The sequence below is a fragment of the Cydia pomonella genome, chromosome 24, assembly GCF_033807575.1.
Source record: "Cydia pomonella isolate Wapato2018A chromosome 24, ilCydPomo1, whole genome shotgun sequence".
Lineage (NCBI taxonomy): Eukaryota > Metazoa > Arthropoda > Insecta > Lepidoptera > Tortricidae > Cydia > Cydia pomonella.
In genome coordinates, this window is record NC_084726.1 from 9,237,952 (window position 1) to 9,265,914 (window position 27,963).

A 27,963-nucleotide genomic window follows, 5' to 3' on the forward strand; every position below is an offset into this window, starting at 1 on the left:
GGAATCGACCTTTTTGACAGTTCAACTTATCAGCCGGTGGCTTTGTTTTCTTTCTACTTTTATCATCACTAGTCGATTGCTTATTATCGGCGATGCAATAAATCGGTAATTATCTTAAACACTGTTCTAGTTCCGTTTCCTTGACCGGAGTTTAGATAACAGAGTCCACAAATTAGTTAGAAAAACTATGGCGATATTAAATTATGTGAACCCATTTCACATTTTTCGTGAATTCGTACGTAATCCTGTAGAAGCGTTTGTGCTACATCAGTACTTGGGATATAAGAAGAAGACAGAAGAAGGAATAAACAGCGTGAAAGAGTTACTGTATAGGGCTGGAATCATATCCGTGTTCGTTACTGCGATTTTGTGGGTGTCCATATTTATGTATGTGGTGTTTTACTATACTTACATGCCAAACGTAACGCATATGAGGCCCGTACATCTACAGTTCAAGTAAGTAAATAAATATTCAAACATAATGCTTTGATATAAGTAGTCCTAAATGTGGTTAAAATTTAAAATATTGGAATGTTGCTAACTCAACTATCCAGTAATTTTGTTGTAAGTTGTAAACAAGTAGCTCAAATTTTTTAATGGAAACATTTTCTAATTGTCTTCGGATACCACTAAACTCAATCAAATAATTAAAGCAAAAGTCTTACATTTAACTACATTTCATAAAGGGAAACATCCATGCATTTCAATGTTTTATTATTTTTGGTTTTAAAAACCTTGCTATACTTATTTAAGGTGAAATGTTCTAATACTTAAGTATAAAATTTTAATATCCAAAAAAAAAAGAAATAAACAAACATAATAAAACCTACTAAGAACTTAAACTAAAAATATAAAATTTGGCCCAAATCGCCATCAATGAGCAAGGTGCCTAGAAGGCTTGCCATATTTCGCCGCTGTATGGCGATTCTTATACGCTGAACAAAACAGTGGCCAGCCCTCTGGTCGCCCCGAAGCCTGTATTACGCGAGCCAACAACCTTGTATTTTAGATATAATTTGGTTATATTGCTAGCTTGCTAGAAATGTTTAAGTATAAAGTGTTAGGAATAAAACAATATCAATATCAGCTCATTCTGGACCACATATGTGTGTGAGTATATTAAAACTGATCTCTCTCAACCTCTAATCTTGATCATTAACCTTAGATACATTACCCTGTCACTTCTATTGTCTAATACTTAAACGCTTTGGAGATTACATACATAGCATATATAGACAAATATGCAAAAATGAACTGCACAGTGAAGGAATATTTATATCCGCAGCTCTTAGTATGTTTTTTTACTTAAAATAACTGTCTAGTTCATTGACTCTTATCTGAATTCTAAAAGTTATCCCTTCTCTATTAATATACCCTATTTGCAGATATATTGAAAAATATTTCTCAATACACAATTTCCCTCTATTTTAAAAAATATTTGTGATTTTTAGGGTTCCATACCCAAAGGGTCAAACGGGACCCTATTACTGAGACTTCGCTGTCCGTCCGTCTGTCCGTCCGTCCGTCTGTCACCAGGCTGTATCTCATGAACCGTGATAGTTAGCCAGTTGAAATTTCTACAGATTATGTATTTCTGTTGCCGCTATAGCAAAAAATACTAAAAACAGAATAAAATAAATATTGAATGGGGGCTTAAATATAGTCATACCCTCGCAAAACTCAACAAATTACTTGTTAAATGACTGTAGGGGGGTACTTAACTTGAGCTCTTACCTATCTCCTATTTCTATCCCTGTAGTAGTTATTAATTATATAAACAGATAGTTTGTCAAATGTTATGTAAGAACAATTAACAAACGGTTAAGGAATCCGCTGAGTTCCGCTCTTGGCAGCTATGGTTATTGAGCCTGTAGTCACCTTTACATTTGAGTTTAATTTTATGGTTAGCATGTAAATTAAAATCTGATCTGTATGTATTCTCTAATTTGGTCAAAAAAGGTTTTGATTAACAAAAATATAATTATATTTTTAAAACTTCTTGTGTGGCCTTACAATATTTCACGTTCTCAAGCTACGCACAGTACATTTGAGTTGCTTATAGCGTTGCTTGTCTAATAAAGTTACAAATTTTACAGTCATTTACTGGCAATTGTTGTCAAGCTTTTAAAACTAAAGAGCCGCCTAGGTTTCTGAGTTTATGACATAGGTATTTTGAAAATTACTCCAGCACAAAAATACATAGCCGCCTGAGACCTGGGAGCACTTATTTTGTTTGAATTTGGAACACTTAATTATTGTACAAAAGTTGAAAATAAATTGTCTAGAAAATAGAAAGAAGTCACTTCAAAGAATTCAATTTTTCAGGTCATGCGACGAGCAAATGGGCCTGTGTTCATTCCCGTCAGCCCACGTCCAGCTCACCAAATATAGTCAGATGCTAATGTCGGGGCAGCCCTACCGCGTGCGGCTCGTGCTTGATATGCCGGAGTCGCCCATCAACAAAGAACTGGGTATGGTGATTACTTTCTAAAGTTTGACATATGTATTCTAAAAACTTTTACTATACTAGGTATCTTTAGGTATTTAAATAAAAGAAAACAAACAATTTGTACATTTTCGGGTAGTTACAACATTTATTAGTTAACCAACCAAATACAAAACCGCCTAGATTCACATTCAGTCACAGACTGAACGTTCTGACTTTAACCTACATTATTTGATCATGTAATGTTTTCATCTACCCTCAACTGGCTTAAGGAGCCATTTGAGGGTAGATTTTGTTTACTATTATTTAAATACCTACAGAGTATAATGATAATCAATATTCTTTCTAATGATTTACATTGGTAGCCTAGTGGTTAGGCGTGCTAATTGCAAACCAAAAGTCGAATTCAAACCCTGACTTGTACCAATGAGTATTTCGGAACATACATATTTGATTATTATTCCTTTTTTTTTACGAAAGAAACACTGTGAGAAAACCTGATCAGTCCCTTCCCCAATAGGCGGGTCCACACAGAGCGAACATACGCGCGAGGTAATTGCCCAATAAATCCTTGTTTTCCCTCTGGGGTGATGTTCAATCGTTCAAGATTAGGTAGCGGCACGGATCCTTAGACGTGGCAAAAAAAGCCGGCAAAACAGTAGGAAGATGATAATGAATCTCATTACTAATGCTTGTTTTTTAAATACTAAAAATAAAATGAAAACCTCTTATTGTTTTTATAGACTCTTCAAATGCTAATTTGCAGGTATGTTCATGGTGTGTGCTCAGATGAGGGCTAAGGGCGGAGTCCTAGTGTCGTCCTCGTGCAGATCCGCTATGCTTAGACACAGGTCAGTGATCACAACATTCGCAAGTTATACTCGTATCTAGAATAAGATAGTAAACTGACAGTCGCGGGCGTGTTTGACTGTGTTTGCCAGACTGTGGCCAGACTATATATGAGTATTCTAACTACCCGAAATAAAATTGTTTAACCACCTAACCTTAAAAAATATTAAGTTGATATGTCTGTAAAGTAAAGGTACTGTTACACATGCTGATTACTAGCACGAAAGCATGCTACTATTGAGCAATTGCTACTTAGTAGCATGTGTGTCTAAACATTGCTAATAATGAGCATGCTCATTTTGAGATTGCTCAAAAATCAACGGTCGTGCGATTTTTGGTCATGCTACCTGCAGCGCGGGTGGAGGGGGGCGTGCTTTTAGCGCGTGTGAACAGGTTTGCTTATTGAGCATGCTAGTATCGTAGTAGTAAAATGTTAAAACTAGCATGCTCATTGCTAGCAAATGTAAACTGCCCATAAGCATGCTCGTATTGAGCATACTCAGTAGCATGCTTTTTAGCATGCTATTTTAGAGCATGTGTAACAGTACCTTTATATCATAGACATACAATATAACTAGACAAGAAGTCGAGCGACCAGGGGTAAGAGAAAGACATATATGACGTCATCATGACATCATAATATGGGGATACCATGGTCGCAAAAAATTACCCTAAAATGTAATAGGAAAACGATGCAACAAGTACTTAAATTACGTAATGAGTGAGTCGCCATTTTGACTCCCTAACTTGCGAAGTATCACAAGAGAAATCACGAACATAATCGCAACTAGTAGTCGGTTTATTTGTTTTTGTAGTAATTTGTAAGTAAGCCTTACTTACCTATATGAAGTTTTGAGTTGATATAAGATTAGGTGATTGTTGGAATAAAAAGGATAAACTATCAAAAGAGGTAATTTCTTTATTCAAAACTTATATTATTATAACTGTACTTACTAGAAATAATAATTAAATGTGTCGTTCTCAAGTAAAAGGTACCACATAGTCGCTTACCATAAGGATACAATTTGCTTGCTCTCTATACGAATAACTTGTAAGAGCGTCCTTATGATAAGCGACAATGCGGTACCTTTTACTTGAGAACAACACAAATAAATTGAATTTTTGAAAAAATTGATTGATTGAAAGGTGTATGACACGTATGCAGATTCTCATTGGCTCATCAATATTACTAAAAACGTAAGATACTCATCTTCCGAGCAGGTAATCCTACCGATAGTTGAACCGGTGACACGCGGTGGTTTTGCCTTGAGCAGAGTGTTCATTTTTTAATACCTAGGACATATAATTACTAAAAATCTAAAGGACGATGCGGATATTGAAAAGGAACACAGCGCACTGACATTTATAGCTATAATATTGATTCGCAGTATATGATTTTAAGTTAACATGGTCATTTACATTAAAACTGTTACTTAAAACCGAATATTTATGTTTAAATAAAAAATCTTACGTGTTGCGCGTTGTACATACTGTGGGGGTCAAGAAAACTTTATTTACACATACACTTGTAACCTGTGGATCAATTATATGAAGTTCAATAATAGCTTCAGAATGCCACGATGACGACGTGCACGAATGGACGATTTCCATGACATGATGAAGAAAAGAATTTTCTCTCTCCTCTCCTGCGAAGTAGTATTAATCAATTTTAATAAATATATTATTTTAGAGTTTAATACTCATATAATCCGTAATCCCATGTACCAAGCCTCCAAGAAATAATTTAAAAATTTAAGTCTGTGGTCTTATATAGGGTTATTCCTGCTAGTTACCACCAAGTTGTTACTAGTGGTAACTACTAGGAACTTTTGTCCACCTTTTACCACAGGTAGTTACACTAATTTTATTCCCACCTTTTACCACTGGTAACTACTGGGAAATAAAATTCCCACTGGTAATAGGTAGGATTTTTAAGTCCCAGAAATTACCCCCAATAATTAGTTAGAGTTTAATACCATTAAAACCCGTAGACGACCCGTGTACAAAGAACCCAAATAAATACTTCAAAACACTGTGAGACCTATGTTAAGATGTACCAACTCTAATAGTGTATAGTGTAACGGGTTATTCCCACTAGTTACTATTACTTATTTAATAACAGCCAACTTAAGTGTATGAACAAGGTTGGAAAAGAAAACTTTTCGATGAAAGTTCGTTTGCCCAGTTTGCGGACACAATGTTGTTCAAAATGTTTGGAACAAATACGCGAGTATTTGTGAGGCATCCAATTTGATTTTCCAGTTCCCGCAATCCATTCTTTAACAATTTCATCCTCCGTCGGAGAGCTGGAAATATCAAATAGCTTGAAACTCCCGGAATAAGGGGTAATTGCAGGGGACTTTTTTTTCTATTTGTTTGCAACCCTAAATAAAATACTACTGAATTTGACTGGTTTACATAACCAAACTTTCTGTTTTATTTTTAGCAATAATTGACTGATATCTCCTATTTTATCAAGTTTTTCATAATCCAAGTAATGATGTAACTCAGTAACTTGGTTCCTGTGAGATTTGAGAAAGAAATACATGATCAAAATACGAAAAACTTGTACTTACGCATGAAATGTTACACCCGCTTATTTTCGCAAGTTATTGCTTTTGTAGGCAACCACTGAACACCCTACCATGTTAATTGTACGTAAAAACTTCTTACACCTCCATTAAATACTTAATAAACACAATCATTCACTTTATAAAACTTCTACAATAAGAAAACCACGTTGTTTACTAGCACTCTTGACAATATGATTGACAGTTTAATGTATGGCATCTTGCGGGATTTTGTCTCTTTCACTCTTATACATTTCTGTATATCGCCATCACCCTCCTTCCTAAGCTGCCATAACCCGACCATGAAAAAAAACCCGGTCGGTGATAAAGACAAAGCATTGCACTATTTTCTCTTTCCTCTTATAGGAATCGCAATAAGACTATCTTTCTCTATCAAAGAGTGTCAGGCCCTTGCTTTATATCATTGATTTTGACAGGTCTTGTCTACACGAATTTATCCGAACCGTCGTGTTCGCTCCTCTACTCTTGACCGGGGTGAACGAGGAGCGCCAGCAACTGCACGTCGAGCTGTTCAGCGACTTCGAGGACGACCAGGTTGGGACAGGCAGTGACGTGTCATATATGATAATCGGGATTTAGTCGCGCGATAAACGCTACTTGAGATTTGCAAGAACACATACAAGCGTAACGTTGTTATTACTATTTTGTGTTAACAACCAATAGTAAACTTTATTAGAAGACATTATGGTTCATTTATACTGTATCCTTTGTCGGCCATAGCCGTAGAGAAATAAGTAAGCATAGAGTGCTCACTCTATACATCAGTTTTCTTACCAAAGCGCTTATTATTTTTGCAGTCGACATCTAGCGTCAAGTAGCGGATTTATCAGTACTGCTACTTGACAATAGATGTCGCGACGAACGAAAAGTCTAATGCTCTATTATCAACTCCTTCTACTTGTAATACTAGTTGTAAATTGTTGAGCAATACACTTTTCGTCGTCGCGACACTCGTGACATCTAGTATCTAGTAGCGGTACTGATAAATCGGCTACTTGATGCTAGATGTCGACCCCAAAAATAATAAGCGTTGGTAAGAAAACTGATGTACTATGCTTACTTATTTCTCTATGGCGATGGCCGACTATGGCGATCAAAAGATCACATCCCTGTGTCATCTTCATCTCTGTGATCTCTCTCGAGTTACTTTCGCGTGTATAATATTGTACCTCTCGCATCGAATGATGGTTCATTTTTATATGGAGTAGCTGTCATGTCTGTGGACATTTTTTGTAAGTATAAAAGTTAGTTTTGTAGTTAAGCACAATTTTTTAACTTAAGCCCAACTAAGACACTTGAAAGAACTGTCATAGGGACAATCGAACCATCATTCGACGCGTAGGGTACAGTAGGGATAATAAAGATTTGTATATATTTAACCGTTTAACCCTCATATTTGAACATGCTGCGACACAACACCAAGGTAAAACACCAACAGTACTAGTCTAACCTAGGCACGTGCAGGCAGGCGAAGGAAGCCCTCCGGACACTCGACCCCGATTTATCGAGGAGGCTGAGACAGCTGAAGAGGCCACAGCTCCGGCTTTTGCCTGGGGCCATAACCGGCCACGCCCCACTAAACAAACACATATTAACCCTACGGGGCGTGCATGGAGGCAGAGGAGACAGCCGCCCACGTCATTCCTGAATGCCCAGGGTTGGCAGAGTACCGGGCACAATACCTCGGTTCGCCGAGGTCTCTCCCAGAAGTCGTCGGCAACATCAAGGGTCTGCTAGGCTTCTTGGTAGAGTTAGGTTGGCAAGAGTAGTGCCAACAACCCATCACGCAAAATAGGCGCGATAATATGACGTCGAGTTGCGGAAACCCAGCCCGCGAATACCTATAACCTATAACCCTCATATTTTCTATCCCCAGAATTTACCAGTGACTGACGCCTACGTCGAACTACAATCCAGACACGCTCAAATATACGCCTGCGAGCTACAAATAGAAGCCCACTTCACCGGGCTCCGGTACTGCATGTACAATTACCCACGACTCTCGGCTGCCATCGGTTAGTTTGCCATTTTGAACCTTATGTCGAGTGTATAAGGTCACAAATATACGCCTGCGAGCTACAAATAGAAGCCCACTTCACCGGGCTCCGGTACTGCATGTACCTTTATCCACGACTCGGCATTGGTCAGTTTACAGTTATTTATGGTTTAGACCCGAATTGGCCTCGTAAATTAGTATACGCTATGTTGTCAAGCGCTAACAAATATCAAACATTTATTCAGAAAATAAGCCACAGGGTAGTGACCAGTACATGTCAATATTTACAAACAATAAAAATTACAAAATATTACAATTACGAATATGGAAATGACGAAATAATATATACTTTATTAGAGATGTATACTGTCACTAAATGTCAAATTACACAAAAAAAAAACTATAATAAAAAAATAAAACCAACTAATACTAAAATTCTTTAGAGATGTATAAGTCTCAAATACTCTCTAAGTGTCAGAGATAAAAAAAACATTAAATTATCCTTAGAGATGTAGAGGGTCTCCAAGACTTGAATTCTTATATAAATAATTAAAAGACAAGAAATTAAATCAGACAAGATTAGATAACATTAGACAATCTATAATTTTCCTGAATCCATGAAATTACTCTCTTATTCATAAACAAATCTCATACCTACGATAATCAACTCTATGCCTATCTTACTTTATATTAATATCTTTTTCAGGTATCAGTACGAATCTATTTTTCGTGTCGCTCATATTTATATTGAGCTGGTATCATCTACAGGACGGATTGCCAGACTTCGTAAAGGTAAATTATAACGATTTTATCACATATTTACCTTGATGACTTAAATTTGGAACGTTTCGAACCAATTCCAAGCTTCACAGAGAACAATTGCAATTTTTAATCCCGTTGCAGAAATACGTCTTAAATTCCTTGGTAGAAAGGTGATATGCTATGTTTTGTTTTAGAGCAAATTTGGCGACATCAAAACCGAAACCGACCCGGACGACGAAAAGAAATACTTAAAGAAAGTTAAATTGGAGAGAACAGGTATGTTTTCATTGTATTTATTTACGTGATAATTGCATATGTGAATTAGGATTTATTTAGTTAAAGAGAATTAATTGTAATAGAGAGCCAAAGTCAAAGAAAAAAAACTTTAGTTTGACATCCAAAAAAGATGGCGCTGTACTGCGCCATGTTTTGCGGTCACTCGATTGTCAAACGTCAACTTTTGACAGTCAGAGTTACCGCAAAATTTATGGAGCTATAGGGACCGTGCGCGTTGGAGGGTCTACCATCTTGTGGCCTGAATCGTAACCATAAACATGCATATTTACACGTTGTGCATAGTAGGTTCTGCCATCTTGTGGGCTACATCGGAACAATAAACATCACATTTACGCCTCGCGCCAAAAATCTGACGGCTCCTGTGCTGCCTCCTACAGTTCATGCACGCTCCCTATACAACGCTATATCGTTTACCTGTCAAATTCGAAGCACGAAATTGTCTTAGATTATACAAATGTTACTCAATCAATGTATCTTTAACCAGTGTCGATTTGCTAATTCGCAAACAAAGACATACCTAAGGCCTACTGAAGTGTTACAAAAGCCATTGTTTCTTTTGTGCAAAAGCAACAATGTCGTTTAAAAAGCGGCTGTATCGTAGTGGTTTCAAGGTTCAAATCTATGTACATGTAACATGTTTTGGTAATGTAGGACGATCGGCCACCTCAGTGTAGGCAAGCGCTCATATTATTACATAGATTTGAACCTTAACACTCACTTTACAGCTGCTTTTTAAAGCACATTGTTGCTTTTTCACGTGGCTAATACGGGAGCTGACCGCTTGCATAAAATAAACAATAGCTTTTGTTTTTAGATTAGGGTCTGTGGCCTAAAAATCATTTGAGAAAATTCATACTACTGTTACTATTATATTGTTTTTCATTAATGTTTATACCTGTACCAGATTCTTCCATGTTCCTCGATGACGAGAGCCTGATGGAGGAGCTGAAACACATCGATGAACCGAAGAAGACTTAGACTGACTGGAGCTTATAGTATTTTTGTACGGCTTTTTACTACATTGTGTCAATTATTCGGCGAAGCTAAAAATATTTATATTAAGCATAAAACATTAACGTGATATTTGAGAATTCAAATTTATTGGCTATTGCATACTTGATCAAAAAATAATGAAATATATATTTATTATAAAGAAAGAAATTACGCAAAACTCTGCATAGGGAGCGCCACTAGCACAAATAGTAAAAAAACCGCCTTGATGCATCAATGTCATATTTATTCGTAGGAAATAATCTACGAAACTGTCAAAAAACTGTTTACGCCATAGTATATATAGTTTACGTTTTGTGCTAGTGCACCACTCTGGCGGCAGAAAATTGCACTAATACTTTATATTAAAGAAAAGCCTACGTGGGATTTAATATTTTGTTGCCATGTAACTATAATAATTATTTTTAACTATTAGCCTTTTGAACGCCACGGTCGGCAATAGACAACAGTTTAAAATGGACCTTCATACATTCCAATACGGTATACTATTATAAAAATGTGTGGAATTTAAAAAATAAATACAGTAAAAAATTCATTTACGTCACAAATACACTGATGAATATAATTCAATAATATTTTTGTCGTGTATAAGCAACAGAACCCAAAAGTAGACTGACATCATAGCTCTCTCCGTAGGTAGATTTTTTAGAATTTAATCTACTTATATCTTGGAAGGGTATAGGATAGCAATAGCATATAGATAATTGGGAAAAAGGTTGGTTTGTATAGGCGTAATTGTTTGGCTAGATAATTTTATTTTCCTTTTTTTAAGGGAAAAGTAATTATATATTTACTGGCACTACAGGGGCCCATTTATCGGACGATATTAGTCTAATATTATTAGTGTGTTGGCCATACGATTTGACTTGATACGACTTGACATGGGCCAATTTCTCGGAAGATATTAGACTAATATTATTAGTCCACGAACAGGGGCCCATTTCCCGAACGGTATTAGATTAATATTATTAGTCCACGAACTGTCAAATCGCATGGGTTACCATGGCGACACACTAATAATATTAGATTAATAACGTTCGAGAAATGAGCCCCTGTCAAATCGTAGGAGTTACCATGGCAACACACTCATAATATTAGTCTAATATCGTTCGAGAAATGGGCCCCGGTTAACCTTAACATAACATGGCGAAATATATAAATAAGCAATAGATATATGCAAAAAAGTATAACTAAATGTCTTCATAGCTTTTGGTCTATATTGTTACATAACTCTGTCCATTCCAAATCGCTTTAACCTCTGTGTAATAAAGTGTACTTTCCTAAATTTTTTAATATTTATACCAACTCCACACTTTTTCAATCTTTTTAATATAACATGTTGCAAAATAAACTAGCTGTCATATTAAGTAAATATCTACAAAATAATAACCAATCTGTATAATTTTGTATTAAAATGACAGTTGGCTTGGGTAGATTGGGCAGTATATAGCCCAATCGGATTGTCATTTTAGTATCAAGGACATAGCTTATTCGTTGTAAAGTATATTTACTTACCCAGAATAATTGTTGTCTGCCTTACCTGCACTGCACTTTTGCCATTATACTTATAGTGAAATAAGGCTGACTCTATTTGATCCGGTTAAAAATATTACAAGTATATACATATTATATTGAATGAGCGAATATTGAATGGTACTGAATGGCAGAATAGTTGAGCCTTTAACCTTTAAAAAATAATTAAAGAGGGAAATTGTTTTTGACGTTTTTGATGTGAAGGTTCGATTTGAGTGCTGGTTGATGTTTGAATTATGATTATTTTACCTGATTTCCTCGCATGTTTGGAGAAAAGCACTATATATGCCTCGGCAGGAACAGCAATTCGTGGATTCGTCTACTTTGTCGGACGACGCGAAACTCATCCACGAATTACCCTTTCCCGGCCTCTGCAATAATGTACTATTCATTTTGTTATCTTTATGAATCTAGCGTAGGTATAAATTAAGACCGATGTTTTGTTAAGTTATTCATTCATTTTTATAAAAGATTTAAAACGCTTATGTGTAGTTGTTGTACACTTTCTAAGTTATTTAGTTACTATAGTGTAAGAGTTATTTAAATGATTTTATTGTTTTTGGAATATAATGTCTACTTTAATATATTGTGATATTACATTTTCGGTGAGAGATTTTAATAAAGCTTTCGAGTAATATTTAAGTTATTTACTTTGTTCTGCTTACCTGGTATTCCTGGCCTGGCTGGCCTTGGTTGGTTGGCTGGTCTGTGATGGATTAAATTACTGCTGAGTTTTCTTAAAGTTAACAATTTGAAAATAATAACTTTCTTCTGTCATATCTATTATTAGCGAACTATGTCACTGAACGAACGAATAATGGTGCTAGTTTTTTTTAGCATTAGACAAAATTTGAACAATCTTTACAAGTCTTTATTATTGAAAAACGCTTTTTTTTAAAGCAGTAACTATTACTTATAAAAGAAAAAAGAATGTAAAATCGTATATGATTATAATTGTTACATATTAGCCGTAACTTATTTTTCAAGTGTTTTTTAATAAAAAGACACGTCAAAATCGCTTACCTTCTTTCTAATGCTAAAAAAACGGGCTATAATAGTACCTAATCTAGAAATAGGGAGAGCTAGTACAGACAACATCAAATAGAAAATACAGCCAACATGGCCACCACCACGCACCCTTATTTCTATGGTAATAAAAGTTTGTTTCGATATATTTGTTTTTTTTTATGCTGAGTTGAGGTGCTAAAACTAATGTGGGCGTGGCCGGGGGCTAGGAGCTGCCCCCCCCCCCCCCCCCCCAATAAGAGGTAAAAAATGTAGTCGATAACCGTGAAGGGAATCGTTTGTTCCTTTCGTCTAATTCAGGTCTGGTTTCGGCATTTATTTATTGGAGATTTCGAGTTTTGAAGGGAAGGGTATAGCATTTTATTTCGTATTATCGAAGATATCGTCCTACCGAGGTTACACTGTATATAGAATGTGTAAAATATAAAACACACAGATGATGTAAAAGGTCTTTATTGATTCCAAGATTGACAGGTCTATTTGATCCATGAGTGAGCAATATTCGTGACAATTCAAGTCTTCAATTTTGTCATTACTTATCCAAATAAATTTAGTTCTACCCGTGACCCAGCTAAAGCTTACAAGTAATATAAACTACTAGGGTAATCTGCCCGATGATTTAGACATTGGCCTCTATTTTTATACAATTTACATTGAGATTGAAGGACCAATCGTTGAAGATGACATGAGCATAATTCACCCTAATTAGGTACAATGTGAAACTATTTAATTTCATTTTGTGCTTACGTACAGTCGACCACAGAACTCGACTTAAAGTACATGGGATAATATTATTATAATAATTGGGTAATACCTTCTCAGATTAACTAACTTACTTTTAGACGCAGCTACTAGCTAGCTAAACTGACAATATCAGTTTAAAATCCATTTGTCTCTATAGTAATAATTGTAATAACAATATGAATTTGAATCCTTGTTTTATTTAGTTGAATTGAATAGTTGACATCCCTCCTTCTGAGGTCGCCTGTACGTGAAAGTATTTTTCTCAATTGCAATAAGGTTGGTCGGTCGCAGCATTAAACATATGGCGCCAGCATAGTTTACCCTGTCCCTAGAATGGTGTCCAATTCTTGTTTTTTTTTTTATGGCCTGGATGCCAGTCCTTTAAGCCAAATCTCATATAACAAAACTAGAGAAAGGGGCCAGCTATGATGGCACCATCTATGCAAACGTTTAACAGTTGCCATGCTCTGCTTCTAAAAACCTATACAATTTAAAAACGGCGGTATTTTACTTCAAATAAAATAGAAGCAGTAATATACCCACATTAGCCAAGAAATTTTGTAGTGAAATAATAACATTTCACTAGAAAATGTGATTGGTATTTATGTACGGGATGTACAGTCAGCTGCACATAAAAGTAACCCCTTACCCCCCCGAATAGAAGTTTGTATTCAAAGGTGCTAAGCGAATAGTATTGCTGACTGTACCAAACTTACACTAATAACAATATTTCCTAATCAGAGTTTCATAATTTTCCTGAAAGTTATTCATAAGTATGTCCAAAAAAAGGCTTTGCTATTAATATCCCAAGCTCTGACTTGAATATAATTTGAATTTTTAGGTTTAAGTAATTTTACTCAATAGTTATGTAGCAATGTATTATGTATGGGGTAGGTTCTGAATGTATACAAAAAACCTATGTTTTTTTCATACAATATGATGAATGATGATTGATGAGCACCACCCTATGGCCTTGCCACTGTAGCTTAGGGTTTCCTCAAAAACCTTCGATTTTTGTACCTATTGGCACGTACTTAAATAGACAACAAGAATGTATAAGTATTCTTTACTACAATATATAAATTTTAATATATATAGGCGTGTAAATATAAGCCGCTATTATTACCTATTTCTCTAGAAATGTATTGAATAATAGGACGATGTAAACTGTAAAGACATTTAGTAAAAATTCACTACGGTTGGTACATTTAAACGAAATACTTCCGAATCAGAAATTTGTGAGACATGAAATAAATATTGATACCATATCGTCAGGTGACAAGCAAAACTCACTAATTACCACCACAAGGTCATAGCCATTATGAACTACTACTAGAATAAGGTTGATTTCTGTTTAATTATTTTTAGTATTTAGTGAGTTTTGCTTGTCACCTGACGATATCCCAATAAAATATTTTATCTGTCACTACTTTCTACAGAAAATTATCTAGAATCAGACCAAGATAAGTTAGCAGCTATTTTGATAGCCCAGACAGTTCAAGTGTTATTCTAAACGTCAAACATCTATGAAATGATGACGTCTACATAACACGTGCACAGGCTGGGCTATAAAAATCGCTGCTAAGTTAGCTCGGTCTGACTACTCAGCAAGACGATTTCAACCTTTGACCACTACAGTCTGTTACATAGGACAATATATACCATATAAAATTAACCTTAATTAATATATGACTAAAAAATAAAATAATTAATTGTAACGATATATGCCGATTCAAATATAGGTAAAAACCTTAAATGGTTCAAATACATATAATTAAAAACAATCTTAAACATATCTAACAATTAAAGAGGCACCATGTTAACAAGTAGGTAGACTAACTTAACAGGATTTTAATATTTGTAAAATAATATAATTTTTTATTCGGAAGTAGTTCTGCAGGGCTGAGATGGACGGCTGTCTATCATTTGTCACCATACCTGTCACGCTCCTACAAATACGTCTGTGCGAAAGTGACGCATGATATGACAAGTGATAAAAACAGGACCATGATACCGCTGCTGGTACATTTATTAATTATTTATTATATTGGTACATTTATTAATTATAAATAGGTAAATTTAGTCTGCAGGATATTCAGATATTTGATAGTTTTAATTGATATATAAAATTTTAGTTCTAGGTAACTTGTCTTAAAGAAGACCTTCGAAGTATGGTTAATAGAATGCCCGCATATCTAAGCATCCTAGAACACCATTGATATGACTTTAAATTGTCATACTAAAGATAAAAATGAGTAAGAAATAATTAATAATATTTCTACATGAAGGTATTGAGATAATGACGATACAAAAAAAAATGGATGGCTAGAAAATTGGACTTCTCACATAGATTCCTAAAACCAACTTTACAATGTAAAGAATAAAGCTCAAAATTGATCAGAATCACATTCATTGATTATTCCAAATACCGATAAACAACATGTTCCAATAAATGTCTTACATTTAGCTGTAGCATAACCCAAATTCGGATTATAGTCACATTTTTATATGTTTTTATTAATACTATATCCAAAATTCGGATCATAACATAGCAAGTTACAACACGTATATATATATTATATATGTATCTCGTGTCAATCAGAATGACGCGCGAATTTGACAAATCTAACCTTTAAGTACATGACAATAAGAACCAAGGCACTCGTCCTCGTGAATGACGCGATCTATACCATAGGACATCGATGTACAACTTATGAAGAACACCGATAGTTTTTTCTATATATAGAAAACTCACAGCGTAGATTAATATTGTGTATTGTATTGATGTTATTTTAGTATTTTAACCTCATACCCTCTCTAGTACCATTTTACTAATTACTATGTTATTAAAATTCCAGTCAACCCCGTAATATATAGGTAATCGGCCATATACCTAGTGTTTATAGACCAACTATAAATTGACCCCAATGAATTGTCACCTAAGCACCTCCATTCCTACCTTTACTTTTAGAAAGGGACAGATACATTTTAACCTTTGGACCGCCACGACTATTTTGTATAACACGCATAGTTTGTCGACTATGACCGACAGTGGCGGTCAAAGGTTAATAGTGTCCCAAAAATGGCAAATAAATCAATGATTTTTATTACACGTTCACAACGGCGCCGTATAGGCACTATAACAATGTTATCTACTAAACCTAGATTTGTCCAAAAGTCTAAAGGATAAACTATTATATAATAGTTTTAATTCCATACTGAAAATCAAACCTTAGAAATTAGGTTGAATTAATTAATGTAGTTTTGTAATTTAAATCGTTATTATAATAACTAAAATAAGTTATTTCTTTAAGGAAAACTAGCAATAATTTTAGCTCCAGAATCATCATTAGAGGTATTAGAAACCCATTAAAATTTTAACGCTACTGACGTTTTTAGTTACGATTTTATTCTTAAGTTCTTGCTCGAGTATGCGACTTCTTGAACGTAGGTAACGTAAAGTTACTATAAAAAGGAAATCCCAAAAAATTCTTAAATCCACAAATATGAATATCATAAAAAATGATTACCAACCTTTGAGACTTATAAAAATAGTTTTTACAGTACATATGGGGCTACTTTATAGCACTAGTGCGAGAAGTAGCATATTATGTTACTGTGTCGAACATTTAAAGGGCCATATGTACTGTAAAACGTTGTACGATACATGTGCGAATAGGTAATTCGCAACTCGTGTCGATTTAAAACACTCCCTTCGGTCGTGTTTTAATTTATCGCCACTCGTTTCGAATTTCCTATTTTTCACACTTGTATCGTAATGTACTATTTTTAGATTATAGATCGTGTCATTCACGAAGACGCATTGTCATGTTATTAGAGCTTAGATTTGACAAATCAGTGCGTCATCGTAGATGACACGTACTATAACAGTGTAAGCTCAAAGTTTATTCAGTGCAGATCATGCCAGAAAATCTATCACAGCCGATAAAAATATTATAACACTTAAATAACTTTTTAAACAAAGTTACTAAGGAAACTTAACAATTTTGCAGTTTAAACATTTGTATTATAAATCTAAATTATACTCTGGCATTTATCTGCATCGATTACAAATAATAATTATCTCACTGTAGCATTTTAAGCTAAATCTAAAAAAAATATTTTCAATGGATCGAATACGACACACTGGGTAAGTATAAATTTAAATTTAAATGAAATTAAATTTAAAATTTAAATTTAAATGAAATTAAATTTAAAATTTAAATATTATAGGACATTATTACACAAATTGTCTAAGTCCCACAGTAAGCTCAATAAGGCTTGTGTTGAGGGTACTTAGACAAAGTAAGTATGGATCAAAAGTGTCTCTAAATAGTATGACGAAAGGTATTCAGTATTAAAAATAAGATATGCAGAGTATACATAGGAAGAATCGGGGATTTCAACCGTTAGGAGAGTTGAATCTTATACAGAATTCCATTAATTCCTTTTGACCGCCACGACTATTTTATGGGTGAATGAACTTTTAAACCGACACTGTTTAGTCTCTGGCGTTACCATAAATGTATCTGGAGTTGCCACGATGTCACTTTCCAATATAATTTTTATCTAAATTTTAGGTATATCAGAGCGATAACAGTTTTGAATGATTCACGGTTAGTTTCACCGGGAGCTCAATAAAAACAATATAAAAGGTAATCACGGTTTATATCCCGGTCGATTTAAGTCTAATGATATCAGAGCGATGTTTTAACGTATAACATAAAATGGTATAAAAGTGCTATTAGTATTAAAACTGCAGCTTTCATGCAGATAGGTAGTGCAAGAGAATTTTATATAAGTAAACAACTATACTCGATGGTTTTTAGAACCCGTAACGCCATCTGTTCGCGGTAATGAGTAGATAAGATAGATAGGTTCACATGCAAAATAAAGACTTTTTAATTATTGTAATACATACATAGTAGATGGCGCAAACAACTAATAACATTAATTAACTTGAACAGAAATAATATTAGACTAATACCGTTCGAGAAATAGGCCCCTGTCCGCTTTGTGGTTGGGGCAACTGGCCCTAAATGTCGTGGATAGATTAGTGTCGATTTAAAAATAGATTCGGCCCTTATATCACACGCAATAGTGAACTTTATTAGAATTTACCTTACAGAAAACCGCAGCATAATAACACTAGACCCTACTCATAGTGTTGTGTTCTTGTCGGTGAGTAAGGTTGCCAGAGCTCAATGATGGGAGGGAGGGTTGTTAGGGTCGGGTATATAAAAAAAGATTAAGGTTCAATTTAGCAGCCTAAACTTACTTTGTCGGCAAAAGCCGACTGTGGCGGTCTAAAATTTGCTATAAAGATACAATAATACATTGGAAACATAATCAAGGCCGTATTAATTATCTTCAACATATTCATCACTCCTACTTGTACAAGTCCCCTGGATTCCGCCTAAATTTTATTTTCTTTGGCCAAATGTAATTAAAAAAGATATTTAAAAACGATGTTACATTTTATTTACTTGTGCTGTCACTGTTAATACGTATAGGAAACTATTGAATATAAAGCGATACCTCATCCTCTTATAATTTTAAATAAATTTTTTGCATTTTTTACATTTTGACAGATTTATGTACGGGACGACATTAATTAGATTTGACCATTGGCATTTTTTAACCCTTTGAACGCCAGACGGCGAAGGAATATGCCGTGCCCCGGACGCAAGGCGATCGCGATTATTTAAGCGAAATTGAACTTGACGGAGTCCCGCGTAAGTCCTTATTGCATTGGCGAAGCTGACGACTATGGCCGTCGTTGGCGTCCTTGGCAAGACTTTCCGATGACGTCCACAGCCCAGCTACCTGTAGCAGCCAAAGGGTTAACTAGGAATTTCATGTTACATTTCTAAATTTTGGCCCAAACTTCAGCACCATCATCGGTTCAATATCAAACCAACAATTTGGAAAAATATATCCATCGTCCACTGATGACTGTTATGTCAATTTGTACCTTATTGCTAATACATAAGGTTTACCGACGGATTAAGGGTGTTGCTAGTTCAACTGTTTCATTTGAAAAACATTCTTGAAATGTATAAATCTGATTTATAGTTTGGCCCAGGACTGTATAGTTTTCCTGGTGTTACTGACTGACAAGTTCTGTTTGTCAGACTATATCTGCATTGTCTAATTACACTGTCTGGAATATCCTGAAACATCTCCGAAAACTAGTACCAATTTATACTATCCTTCTCTAGCTATGGAAGAGCGGTGCCTCCTAGCACAGGTTATTTTGATAATAACTTACAAGGAGACACCAGCCATTGTAATATTTGTCATGGTTTTTGAAAGAAATAAACAATTTTGAATTTTGTTTTTTTTTTTTAATTTTCTCTGGCTCAGTGACCCAAACAGGCCATCTTGGCCTCTGACATAAGGGCGCCACTCTACGCCAGTTGGGTATTCCGAGGGCGGACAGGTCTTTTAGGGCTTCGTCACTCCAGCAGTATCTGGGACGCCCAGACGGACGTTTTCCACCCGGGTGCCCCACATACGCTCTTCTCACAGCACGATCCTCTCCCATCGTCTCCAGGTGACCGAGCCAGGGGAGTCGTGTGGCTTTGATCTCGCCAATTACATTAGGCACCGCAACCAATTCCTCTAGCTCCCTATTCTTCCTACGCCTCCAAGTTCCATCTTCATCTCTGATAGGTACCAGAATCTTCCGCCAGATTTTCCTCTCTGCCACTAAGAGCTTGCTCTCTTGTTTCTGAGTCAGAAGCTCATGTATGCGGCATCAAAATTGGCCTAATTCCAGTTTTGTAGACTAGAATCTAGGTTGATCTACTTATCAGCTTGGACACTAAAACTCGATGGAGCGCTGGCGAGCATCTTAGGGCGTTTTGGATTCGTAGATCTATATCTAATCTCTTCTTCCCCTCGATTGGTATCAGTTACTGCTCAACCAAGGTACCTAAAACGATCCACACAAGTGGTTTCTCCGACTACTAGGTCTTCTCTATCCACTCTGGTATTTTGTACCTTTTCATTTGGAGATATTATTTTCATGCATGTTGATTCTGAGACCTATCTTCTCCTCTTCCTGCCCCAGAATTCTAACCATGGCCTCCAGGTCCCTTTTGTTTTGCGCCAATAGCCCCAGGTCATCAGCATACCCGTCTGCCGATCAACTCTATACCCCCAATTTATACCTTTTCTAAATTCTGTGTTTCTTCTTATAGTGTGCAATGAAGCATTTTACTATTTTTATTAAATAATATTGTTTTCGGTTACCGCGATTACTACTGATGAAATCTTAGAGCACTTAACCAACCGGAGACGCCTTGTCTGTAATTTTCTGTACAAAACATGCAGTCTGTCGATTTTTGCGCACGTCAAATGTATTTAGATTAAGATGATATTTGTAAAATTTGACGATTTGTTACCAGGCCTATTTGAATAAAGAATATATTGACTTTCAAATGTCAGATAAACGTCAGTACATACAATAAATATGACCATTTTTTCGACAGAGGGGTAAGCTCTGAAAGGCGACTCCGGTTGCTAAATAAAGCTATGTAAACGGATTACACGGCGAAAAAAAGCGCTGGTGGCCTAGCGGTAAGAGCGTGCGACTTGCAATCCGGAGGTCGCGGGTTCAAACCCTGGCTCGTACCAATGAGTTTTTCGGAACTTACGTACGAAATATCATTTGATATTTACCAGTCGCTTTTCGGTGAAGGAAAACATCGTGAGGAAACCGGACTAATCCCAACAAGGCCTAGTTTACCCCTCTGGGTTGGAAGGTCAGATGGCAGTCGCTTTCGTAAAAACTAGTGCCTATGCCAAATCTTGGGATTAGTTGTCAAGCGGACCCCAGGCTCCCATGAGCCGTGGCAAAATGCCGGGACAACGCGAGGAAGAAGAAGAAACGGATTACACGGTTATGACGGTGTAAAGGTTTCGAAACGTCAGGGTGGGTTTTATGATACGTGATATAATCCGTTTACATAGTTTTACTTCATCTCTGAAACGGCCAATAGATCCTAAGAAGCATAAAAGAGCACTGGAGGTTGTTGAGCAGTCTTATGTCTCTTTCTATGGGACCCTTTCCCCGTTATTTTATTGCATTAACAATTTATTAAAATATGTTCAAGGAAATCACCCTGAAGACAGAGACAGACATATGGGCCGCTATTCAAGGTTCAAGGTTATAAGCTTTTGTCCTGTATACATCCTTACCACAAATTTTCGGTGAACATTAAGTTCTTATCAAGCATCTTAGTACGGTCACATGTGAAAATATCGATACGAACAAAGTGCCAAAAATATGTATATACTACCTTAATATAGGTATAGATATTTTTTCAACGTGACTGTACAGGCAGATCTTCAAGATACTTAAATACGGTGTCTACAACTTTCAGAAATGTTTACAGATTTATATCGCTGCAATTGTCTTCTCATTTATATTTACAGTTTTTCTAAACTGGATCAGATATGACCACGCTAACTTTGCACACACTTGGCAGGATAGCGTGTTTAGCTTATTTCTACAAGCTCCATTCTTGACGCAGCACTTGCCGTGAAAACTTAGCGTGGTCCGATTAAGCACTTGATGTTGCTATTGTCGAATGAAACAGTTGCTGAACATTTTGTTGAAATCACCAGTTGTCCTGAGTTGCCTGCTTAACTAGCGGTAGAGCAGCGGAACAGCTAAGGTTAAATCATGCCCTCAACCTGAAAGAATTCGGAACTTTATGTTGTGGCCTTGACGATGTCAGGATCATGAAATAAATTAAAAAAGACCTAGAAAAATTGAGCTTTCTATGACAGATTGTCAGCGTCTTTACAATTTGATTAATTGAAGTCGGTAATTTATGCATGGTTGTTAGAGAGTTACGACATAGAACAATACCGTAACTAAGAATAGACAAGACGAGACCATGATAAAACGTAAGAGTTGCTTGATAAGAAACCAATTGTCTTCATTTTCTCAATGCGAATATGAAGGGTAATCTTGAACAAACAGTTGATAATGAGAGAGAATATTACATATCATGTTTTCTTCAGCAATTTTCGAGCAAGCCACTTAAGAGCTTAAAGTTGACTAATACACTTTTCATATTTGTACATACTTTCATTAACGGAACGTAGTTCAAATAAATAGATTTTTAAATTCGAATATTAAAAAGATTGATAGGTGGTATTTAAGGTTGTTCAGTGCTGGTTTCTAGTAGTTCAGCAGTCGTTAAGCAATTTGTCAAATATAGTTTGGGCCCAGGACTGTCTCATTTCAAACATAAACAAAGATAATCATACTGTTTTGCCTTACGCTAGTACTAGCACCTATTTGGGAAAGGGATGAGACTGACCAGCTGTGTTTGCCAGACTATACTTACCATAATTTTTCTCCCAGTGTTACCAGCCTAACTGGCAGTGGAGGCGTAGCGGGACAACTCGGGCAACACCATGCCGACGGCCTGGAAGAATTGAGCGATCTATGTGAGCGTGTTTACAACGCCGTCCGATGGTCGTATGATTGTTAGTGTGTAAAATGAGTGGACCTTTACGAATATGGCAAAAGTATGGACTTTTGTTTTGTATAAAGTAATCTTATGGCAATACGCATCAAAGAAAAACGTACTAATTTTTGATGTGTCTGTGCGTGTTGCGTCTATTAGATTACTTTAGATATGGTTGTAGATGCACTGGTTATGGGCGCGTATTTTAAAAATAGTTAATCTTTGATAGTGTATAGGATTATTTTGTGCGGTTTAATGTATTAGTTTGGAATGGGATTTGACTACATGATAGACTAAGAGCTAGCTTTAGAAAATAGATTTAGTTACACATTTTATGCTCTAGCGGGAAGCAACTGACTCCCCCTGTCTCCTGGCAACGCCCTTGTTTATACTCTTCATCTAGTAATGAGGTGATCTGATAGATAGATAATAGTTTATTCATCACACATGGTAATAAATATCGGTGTAGTAGGATATGTGGGTAGGATTACGATCCCCATGAGAATAACACACGACACGCCCCAGCATGTCGCACCCGTGTAAGGTTAAAGAAGAAAATGCTTCATTGAGGTACCTCACCTCAATAGCGGCATACCTCATTGTCGGCGCGCTCCTCGTCGCTCTGGTACTGCACGTCCAGCTCGGAACTGTTCACGCTGTTTTCCCAGTCTTCGGAGGAGTCCACTGATGATGCGTCTAGGTCCATTTCGGCTGCAAAAAAGGAAATACACTTAATATGTGACTGTTTGTTTCCTTACAAAAAAAAAATGGGGATGTCGGGCGCAGCGCGGTGGCGTTGACGGCCAGCGCGGCCGCTTGGCGCCCCGACCCCGACACTATCTCGCTCACACGTCCGCGTGACGGATGAGCATGTCTCTGTCACTCACCCATGAAGGCATGGTTCTCTAGCCGCCGGGGGCCGGGCACGGCGGGCAGGCGCAGCGCGGTGGCGTTGACGGCCAGCGCGGCCGCTTGGCGCCCCGACCCCGACACTATCTCGCTCACACGTCCGCGTGACGGATGAGCATGTCTCTGTCACTCACCCATGAAGGCATGGTTCTCTAGCCGCCAGGGGCCGGGCACGGCGGGCAGGCGCAGCGCGGTGGCGTTGACGGCCAGCGCGGCCGCTTGGCGCCCCGACCCCGACACTATCTCGCTCACACGTCCGCGTGACGGATGAGCATGTCTCTGTCACTCACCCATGAAGGCATGGTTCTCTAGCCGCCGGGGGCCGGGCACGGCGGGCAGGCGCAGCGCGGTGGCGTTGACGGCCAGCGCGGCCGCTTGGCGCCCCGACCCCGACACTATCTCGCTCACACGTCCGCGTGACGGATGAGCATGTCTCTGTCACTCACCCATGAAGGCATGGTTCTCTAGCCGCCGGGGGCCGGGCACGGCGGGCAGGCGCAGCGCGGTGGCGTTGACGGCCAGCGCGGCCGCTTGGCGCCCCGACCCCGACACTATCTCGCTCACACGTCCGCGTGACGGATGAGCATGTCTCTGTCACTCACCCATGAAGGCATGGTTCTCTAGCCGCCGGGGGCCGGGCACGGCGGGCAGGCGCAGCGCGGTGGCGTTGACGGCCAGCGCGGCCGCTTGGCGCCCCGACCCCGACACTATCTCGCTCACACGTCCGCGTGACGGATGAGCATGTCTCTGTCACTCACCCATGAAGGCATGGTTCTCTAGCCGCCGGGGGCCGGGCACGGCGGGCAGGCGCAGCGCGGTGGCGTTGACGGCCAGCGCGGCCGCTTGGCGCCCCGACCCCGACACTATCTCGCTCACACGTCCGCGTGACGGATGAGCATGTCTCTGTCACTCACCCATGAAGGCATGGTTCTCTAGCCGCCGGGGGCCGGGCACGGCGGGCAGGCGCAGCGCGGTGGCGTTGACGGCCAGCGCGGCCGCTTGGCGCCCCGACCCCGACACTATCTCGCTCACACGTCCGCGTGACGGATGAGCATGTCTCTGTCACTCACCCATGAAGGCATGGTTCTCTAGCCGCCGGGGGCCGGGCACGGCGGGCAGGCGCAGCGCGGTGGCGTTGACGGCCAGCGCGGCCGCGTGGCGCCCCGACCCCGACACTATCTCGCTCACACGTCCGCGTGACGGATGAGCATGTCTCTGTCACTCACCCATGAAGGCATGGTTCTCTAGCCGCCGGGGGCCGGGCACGGCGGGCAGGCGCAGCGCGGTGGCGTTGACGGCCAGCGCGGCCGCGTGGCGCCCCGACCCCGACGCCGACGCTATCTCGCTCAGCGAGCTGGGCGTTGACACGTCCGCGTAGCGGATGAGCATGTGTTTCTGGCAAAAAAAAAACAAAACTATACCGGACAGACAGGAACAAGGAAAAAATTTTGTTCGTAAGAAAAAGGCTTATGATAAAAAAACTTCACTATGGCTAAATGACACTTGAAGACCTCTGGTTCAATCAACATATTTCACATGGGGTCACTATATGACATAATAAGCAACTCGAGTTACCCATTTATTGCGTTTTCCTTTTATTCATGATGATGATGACTTGAGTGTTAAATCTCTAGATAAGCGTAACTTTTTATTCATTTTAAATTTACATCATTATAAAGCTCTTCATGAAATCATAACTCGCGTTACCTTTTCGTGGAGTCAACAACTTAAACTGTTGAGTGTGTTATGATTCAGGGTAGTATTTATAAAAATACTTACGGGATGGTCAAGCTCACAGACAGGGTTGTCCCTCATGTCTATCATCTCTAACACTTGCAGGGAATTTATGTCAAAGTCCTCAGGTAATCTCGATATCTAGAACAGAAAATTTGTGATTAAGAAATATTTAAAAGACTAAATCAGAGACCCTATATAATGTAGGACTCTGTATAACATACACACTATGTATAAACATTTAAAGTTATATTTGCCCTGATATGGGCCCTAAATCTGTAAATAGGATTAGGCTCTTCTAAACTCTATCAAACTGTGTTTTTATATCAAGGTGCAGCACAAGGCCAAAATTTTATGTGGGCAAAGTACATTTTGTGAGGCCCTCTGGTGGCGGAATTATGCATTAACCATTGGGGCGAGAGGCCACTCTGCTTGCATGCGTAACGCTGCACCTGTTTATATCCTAGCTGCCGTGGTGCTAAAATAACCATTCAATTGCCATATATTAACCATCTCCAATTTTAATAATCCATTGTACTACTTAAAATTAAAACTGGATTGGGCAGATTGAGGAGTATATTGGCCGAATGTTGTCTGGGACATAAAAAAAGAGCTTGTTTTTTAACCTTAAGGTCTTGTTTTTTCTCTTTCTTACTATAAATTATAATTTGTAAGTAATGTTAAAGGAAGGTATGATTTCAAGCTTCGGCAATAAACTTTTTTTACTTTAATTTCAACTAAGCTAACCTGGTTATTATTAAGCTGTAGAAACATGAGATCACCACACTGCAGTATTGACATCGGGAATTCCCTAAGGTTGTTGTGCCGCAGATTACAGTGTACCAGGGCTTCTAGGCCTCCGAGGGTGTTCGGTAGGGTCTCAATCTCATTGTGCTCTAGGGTCAGCCATCTGGAAGGTAGTAAAATTTAAAATATTGGTGCCGAGTCAGTGTTGTATTTTAAAAAACAATGTATCTTACAAGAGACATAATTTTATTTCTTCTTTGTATCTTCTTTTTTCCTAAGAGCATTTTTTTTTTGCTTTATCAGACACAAGCGAGGCTAGAACTCTCCAATATTTTTTTGCCAAGGTAAGAGTTAAAGAAAGTTTGTAAATAGAATATAATAGTGATTTATTTATAAGCACAAACACAGAAGAGAACATTAAACAAACAAAAAAATACATCTGCATGTTAGTATAGTAATATTTTTGGTTAGAGAAAAAGGTTCTTAAATAATTCAAAGCAACCAAAAAGAGAAAATAGTAATTTATAAAATACTTATACATTTATAGACAAAAATTTTACAAGCTTGGTTTTAGTTTTACCTCTGTTATAGATATATGTTTATTTTATTCTTAGTATATTTAACAATTGTTCATTTTATGCTATATTGTATTCTCTCTGTTATTGTTATCTCAGATTTAGTTTATTTACATTTATTCTAAAACTATGTTTGTCTTTAACCAATACACAAAACGATGTTAATATATGAAGTGCGTGTTTTGTTATGTATGTGTTACTGCATATTTAAAGATTTGTTAAGTAATTGTACTTAAAACACTTTATAATAAAAACAATAAAATCCTTGCCAACTAGTTTCCGACAGAAGTTCAATGTCAAGTACACTTCACGTTAAAAATAATTCTCACCTCAATTTTGACAGTTTGGTCATCTCCTCTGGTATAGTTTTGAGCTGATTTCCTCGCGCCCCGAAGGTATCTAACTTACTAAGGTTCCCTATCTCCTTTGGTATCTCCCGGAGCCCTATCCTGTTGCACCAGAACGCCTCAAGGTTCTCTAGCTCACCGATCTCTGGTATCAAGATTTGTAATGGATTATAACTCAAATTCAAATTCACGAGGTTTTTCAAGCTTCCTATCTCCGGTGGCAAGGAACTTATATTGTTATAATCAAGCGTCAGCGTCGTCAAGTTTAATAACTGTGTTAATTCCACTGATACTGTTGTTATTTTGTTTCTATGTAGGTAAAGATGTTCAACTTCGTAACAGGTATACAAAAGGCTGGGAATTTCTGTGATATCGAAAGCATTGAGGCTCAATCTTGACTTTTTTTTCACAACTGCTGATTCTATTATGGCCAATATGTGATTATCACGAATAAATTTTAATATTGAACTCATTTTAGAGTTATTTTGGGTACATTTCAAGAAACTATTGCGTTTGAATTTGTTGTGTAAATGACAGGTGCATTGGAGTTGACAGTCGGACAATTTGACATTTTTTTTTTTTTACATTTATGGCCTGGATGCGAGTCCTTTAAGCCAAACAATTTGACATTTTAAAGAAGTTTTTTTCTAGGAAAAGGGAAATTTCATGGTATTCATGGGAAATTGTCATTATAGAGTTTATTAATTTAATAAATAAGCCTGTTTCATAATTATTGCGTTACCAATTGTTAAGATAACGAGCGATGTAAAAAATATTATTTTCGAGTGGTTAAAATAAAACCATCTAAAAAATATCTATAGGTTTTTTTAGAAAGTATTGCAAGGTTATAATCATAATTTCTACCAAATACAATTTATAATTATAAAAGAATTGTTATTATTACATTA

At 37.5% G+C, this 27,963-nt stretch overlaps 2 protein-coding genes across 2 annotated transcripts; one reads left to right on the top strand and one right to left on the bottom strand.

The window, feature by feature from the left end:
- Positions 1 to 15: 15 nt before the first annotated feature.
- Positions 16 to 12,122, top strand: LOC133530983 (seipin). The gene is made up of 8 exons (XM_061869051.1): positions 16 to 456; positions 2,326 to 2,471; positions 3,213 to 3,297; positions 6,303 to 6,420; positions 7,763 to 7,901; positions 8,589 to 8,674; positions 8,839 to 8,920; positions 9,846 to 12,122. Exons 1-8 carry the CDS (start codon positions 188 to 190, stop codon positions 9,917 to 9,919), a joined length of 999 nt encoding a protein of 332 aa, XP_061725035.1. The 5' UTR covers positions 16 to 187; the 3' UTR covers positions 9,920 to 12,122.
- Positions 12,123 to 12,948: 826 nt separating this feature from the next.
- Positions 12,949 to 27,698, bottom strand: LOC133531182 (leucine-rich repeat protein SHOC-2-like). Its single transcript, XM_061869317.1, has 7 exons — positions 27,038 to 27,698; positions 26,134 to 26,296; positions 25,432 to 25,527; positions 24,879 to 25,047; positions 23,339 to 23,454; positions 22,621 to 22,719; positions 12,949 to 21,958 (listed from the first exon to the last, which is right to left on the bottom strand). The coding sequence occupies exons 1-6, from the start codon at positions 27,526 to 27,528 to the stop codon at positions 22,648 to 22,650; spliced, it is 1,107 nt and encodes a 368-aa protein (XP_061725301.1). The 5' UTR covers positions 27,529 to 27,698; the 3' UTR covers positions 12,949 to 21,958; positions 22,621 to 22,647.
- Between the last annotated feature and the right edge of the window lie 265 nt (positions 27,699 to 27,963).

What these genes read in the sequence shown, in the direction of transcription:
- LOC133531182 (XM_061869317.1), bottom strand. Translation starts at nt 27,528, where the DNA reads ATGAGTTCAATATTAAAATTTATTCGTGATAATCACATATTGGCCATA. An exon ending in TCTGTGAGCTTGACCATCCC is followed by an intron (nt 25,048 to 25,431) that starts GTAAGTATTTTT and finishes TTTTTTTGCCAG; the next exon opens with AAACACATGCTCATCCGCTA. An exon ending in AGAGAACCATGCCTTCATGG is followed by an intron (nt 23,455 to 24,878) that starts GTGAGTGACAGA and finishes CCTTTTTTGCAG; the next exon opens with CCGAAATGGACCTAGACGCA.
- LOC133530983 (XM_061869051.1), top strand. Translation starts at nt 188, where the DNA reads ATGGCGATATTAAATTATGTGAACCCATTTCACATTTTTCGTGAATTC. An exon ending in GCCCATCAACAAAGAACTGG is followed by an intron (nt 2,472 to 3,212) that starts GTATGGTGATTA and finishes GCTAATTTGCAG; the next exon opens with GTATGTTCATGGTGTGTGCT. An exon ending in AGTTAAATTGGAGAGAACAG is followed by an intron (nt 8,921 to 9,845) that starts GTATGTTTTCAT and finishes TACCTGTACCAG; the next exon opens with ATTCTTCCATGTTCCTCGAT.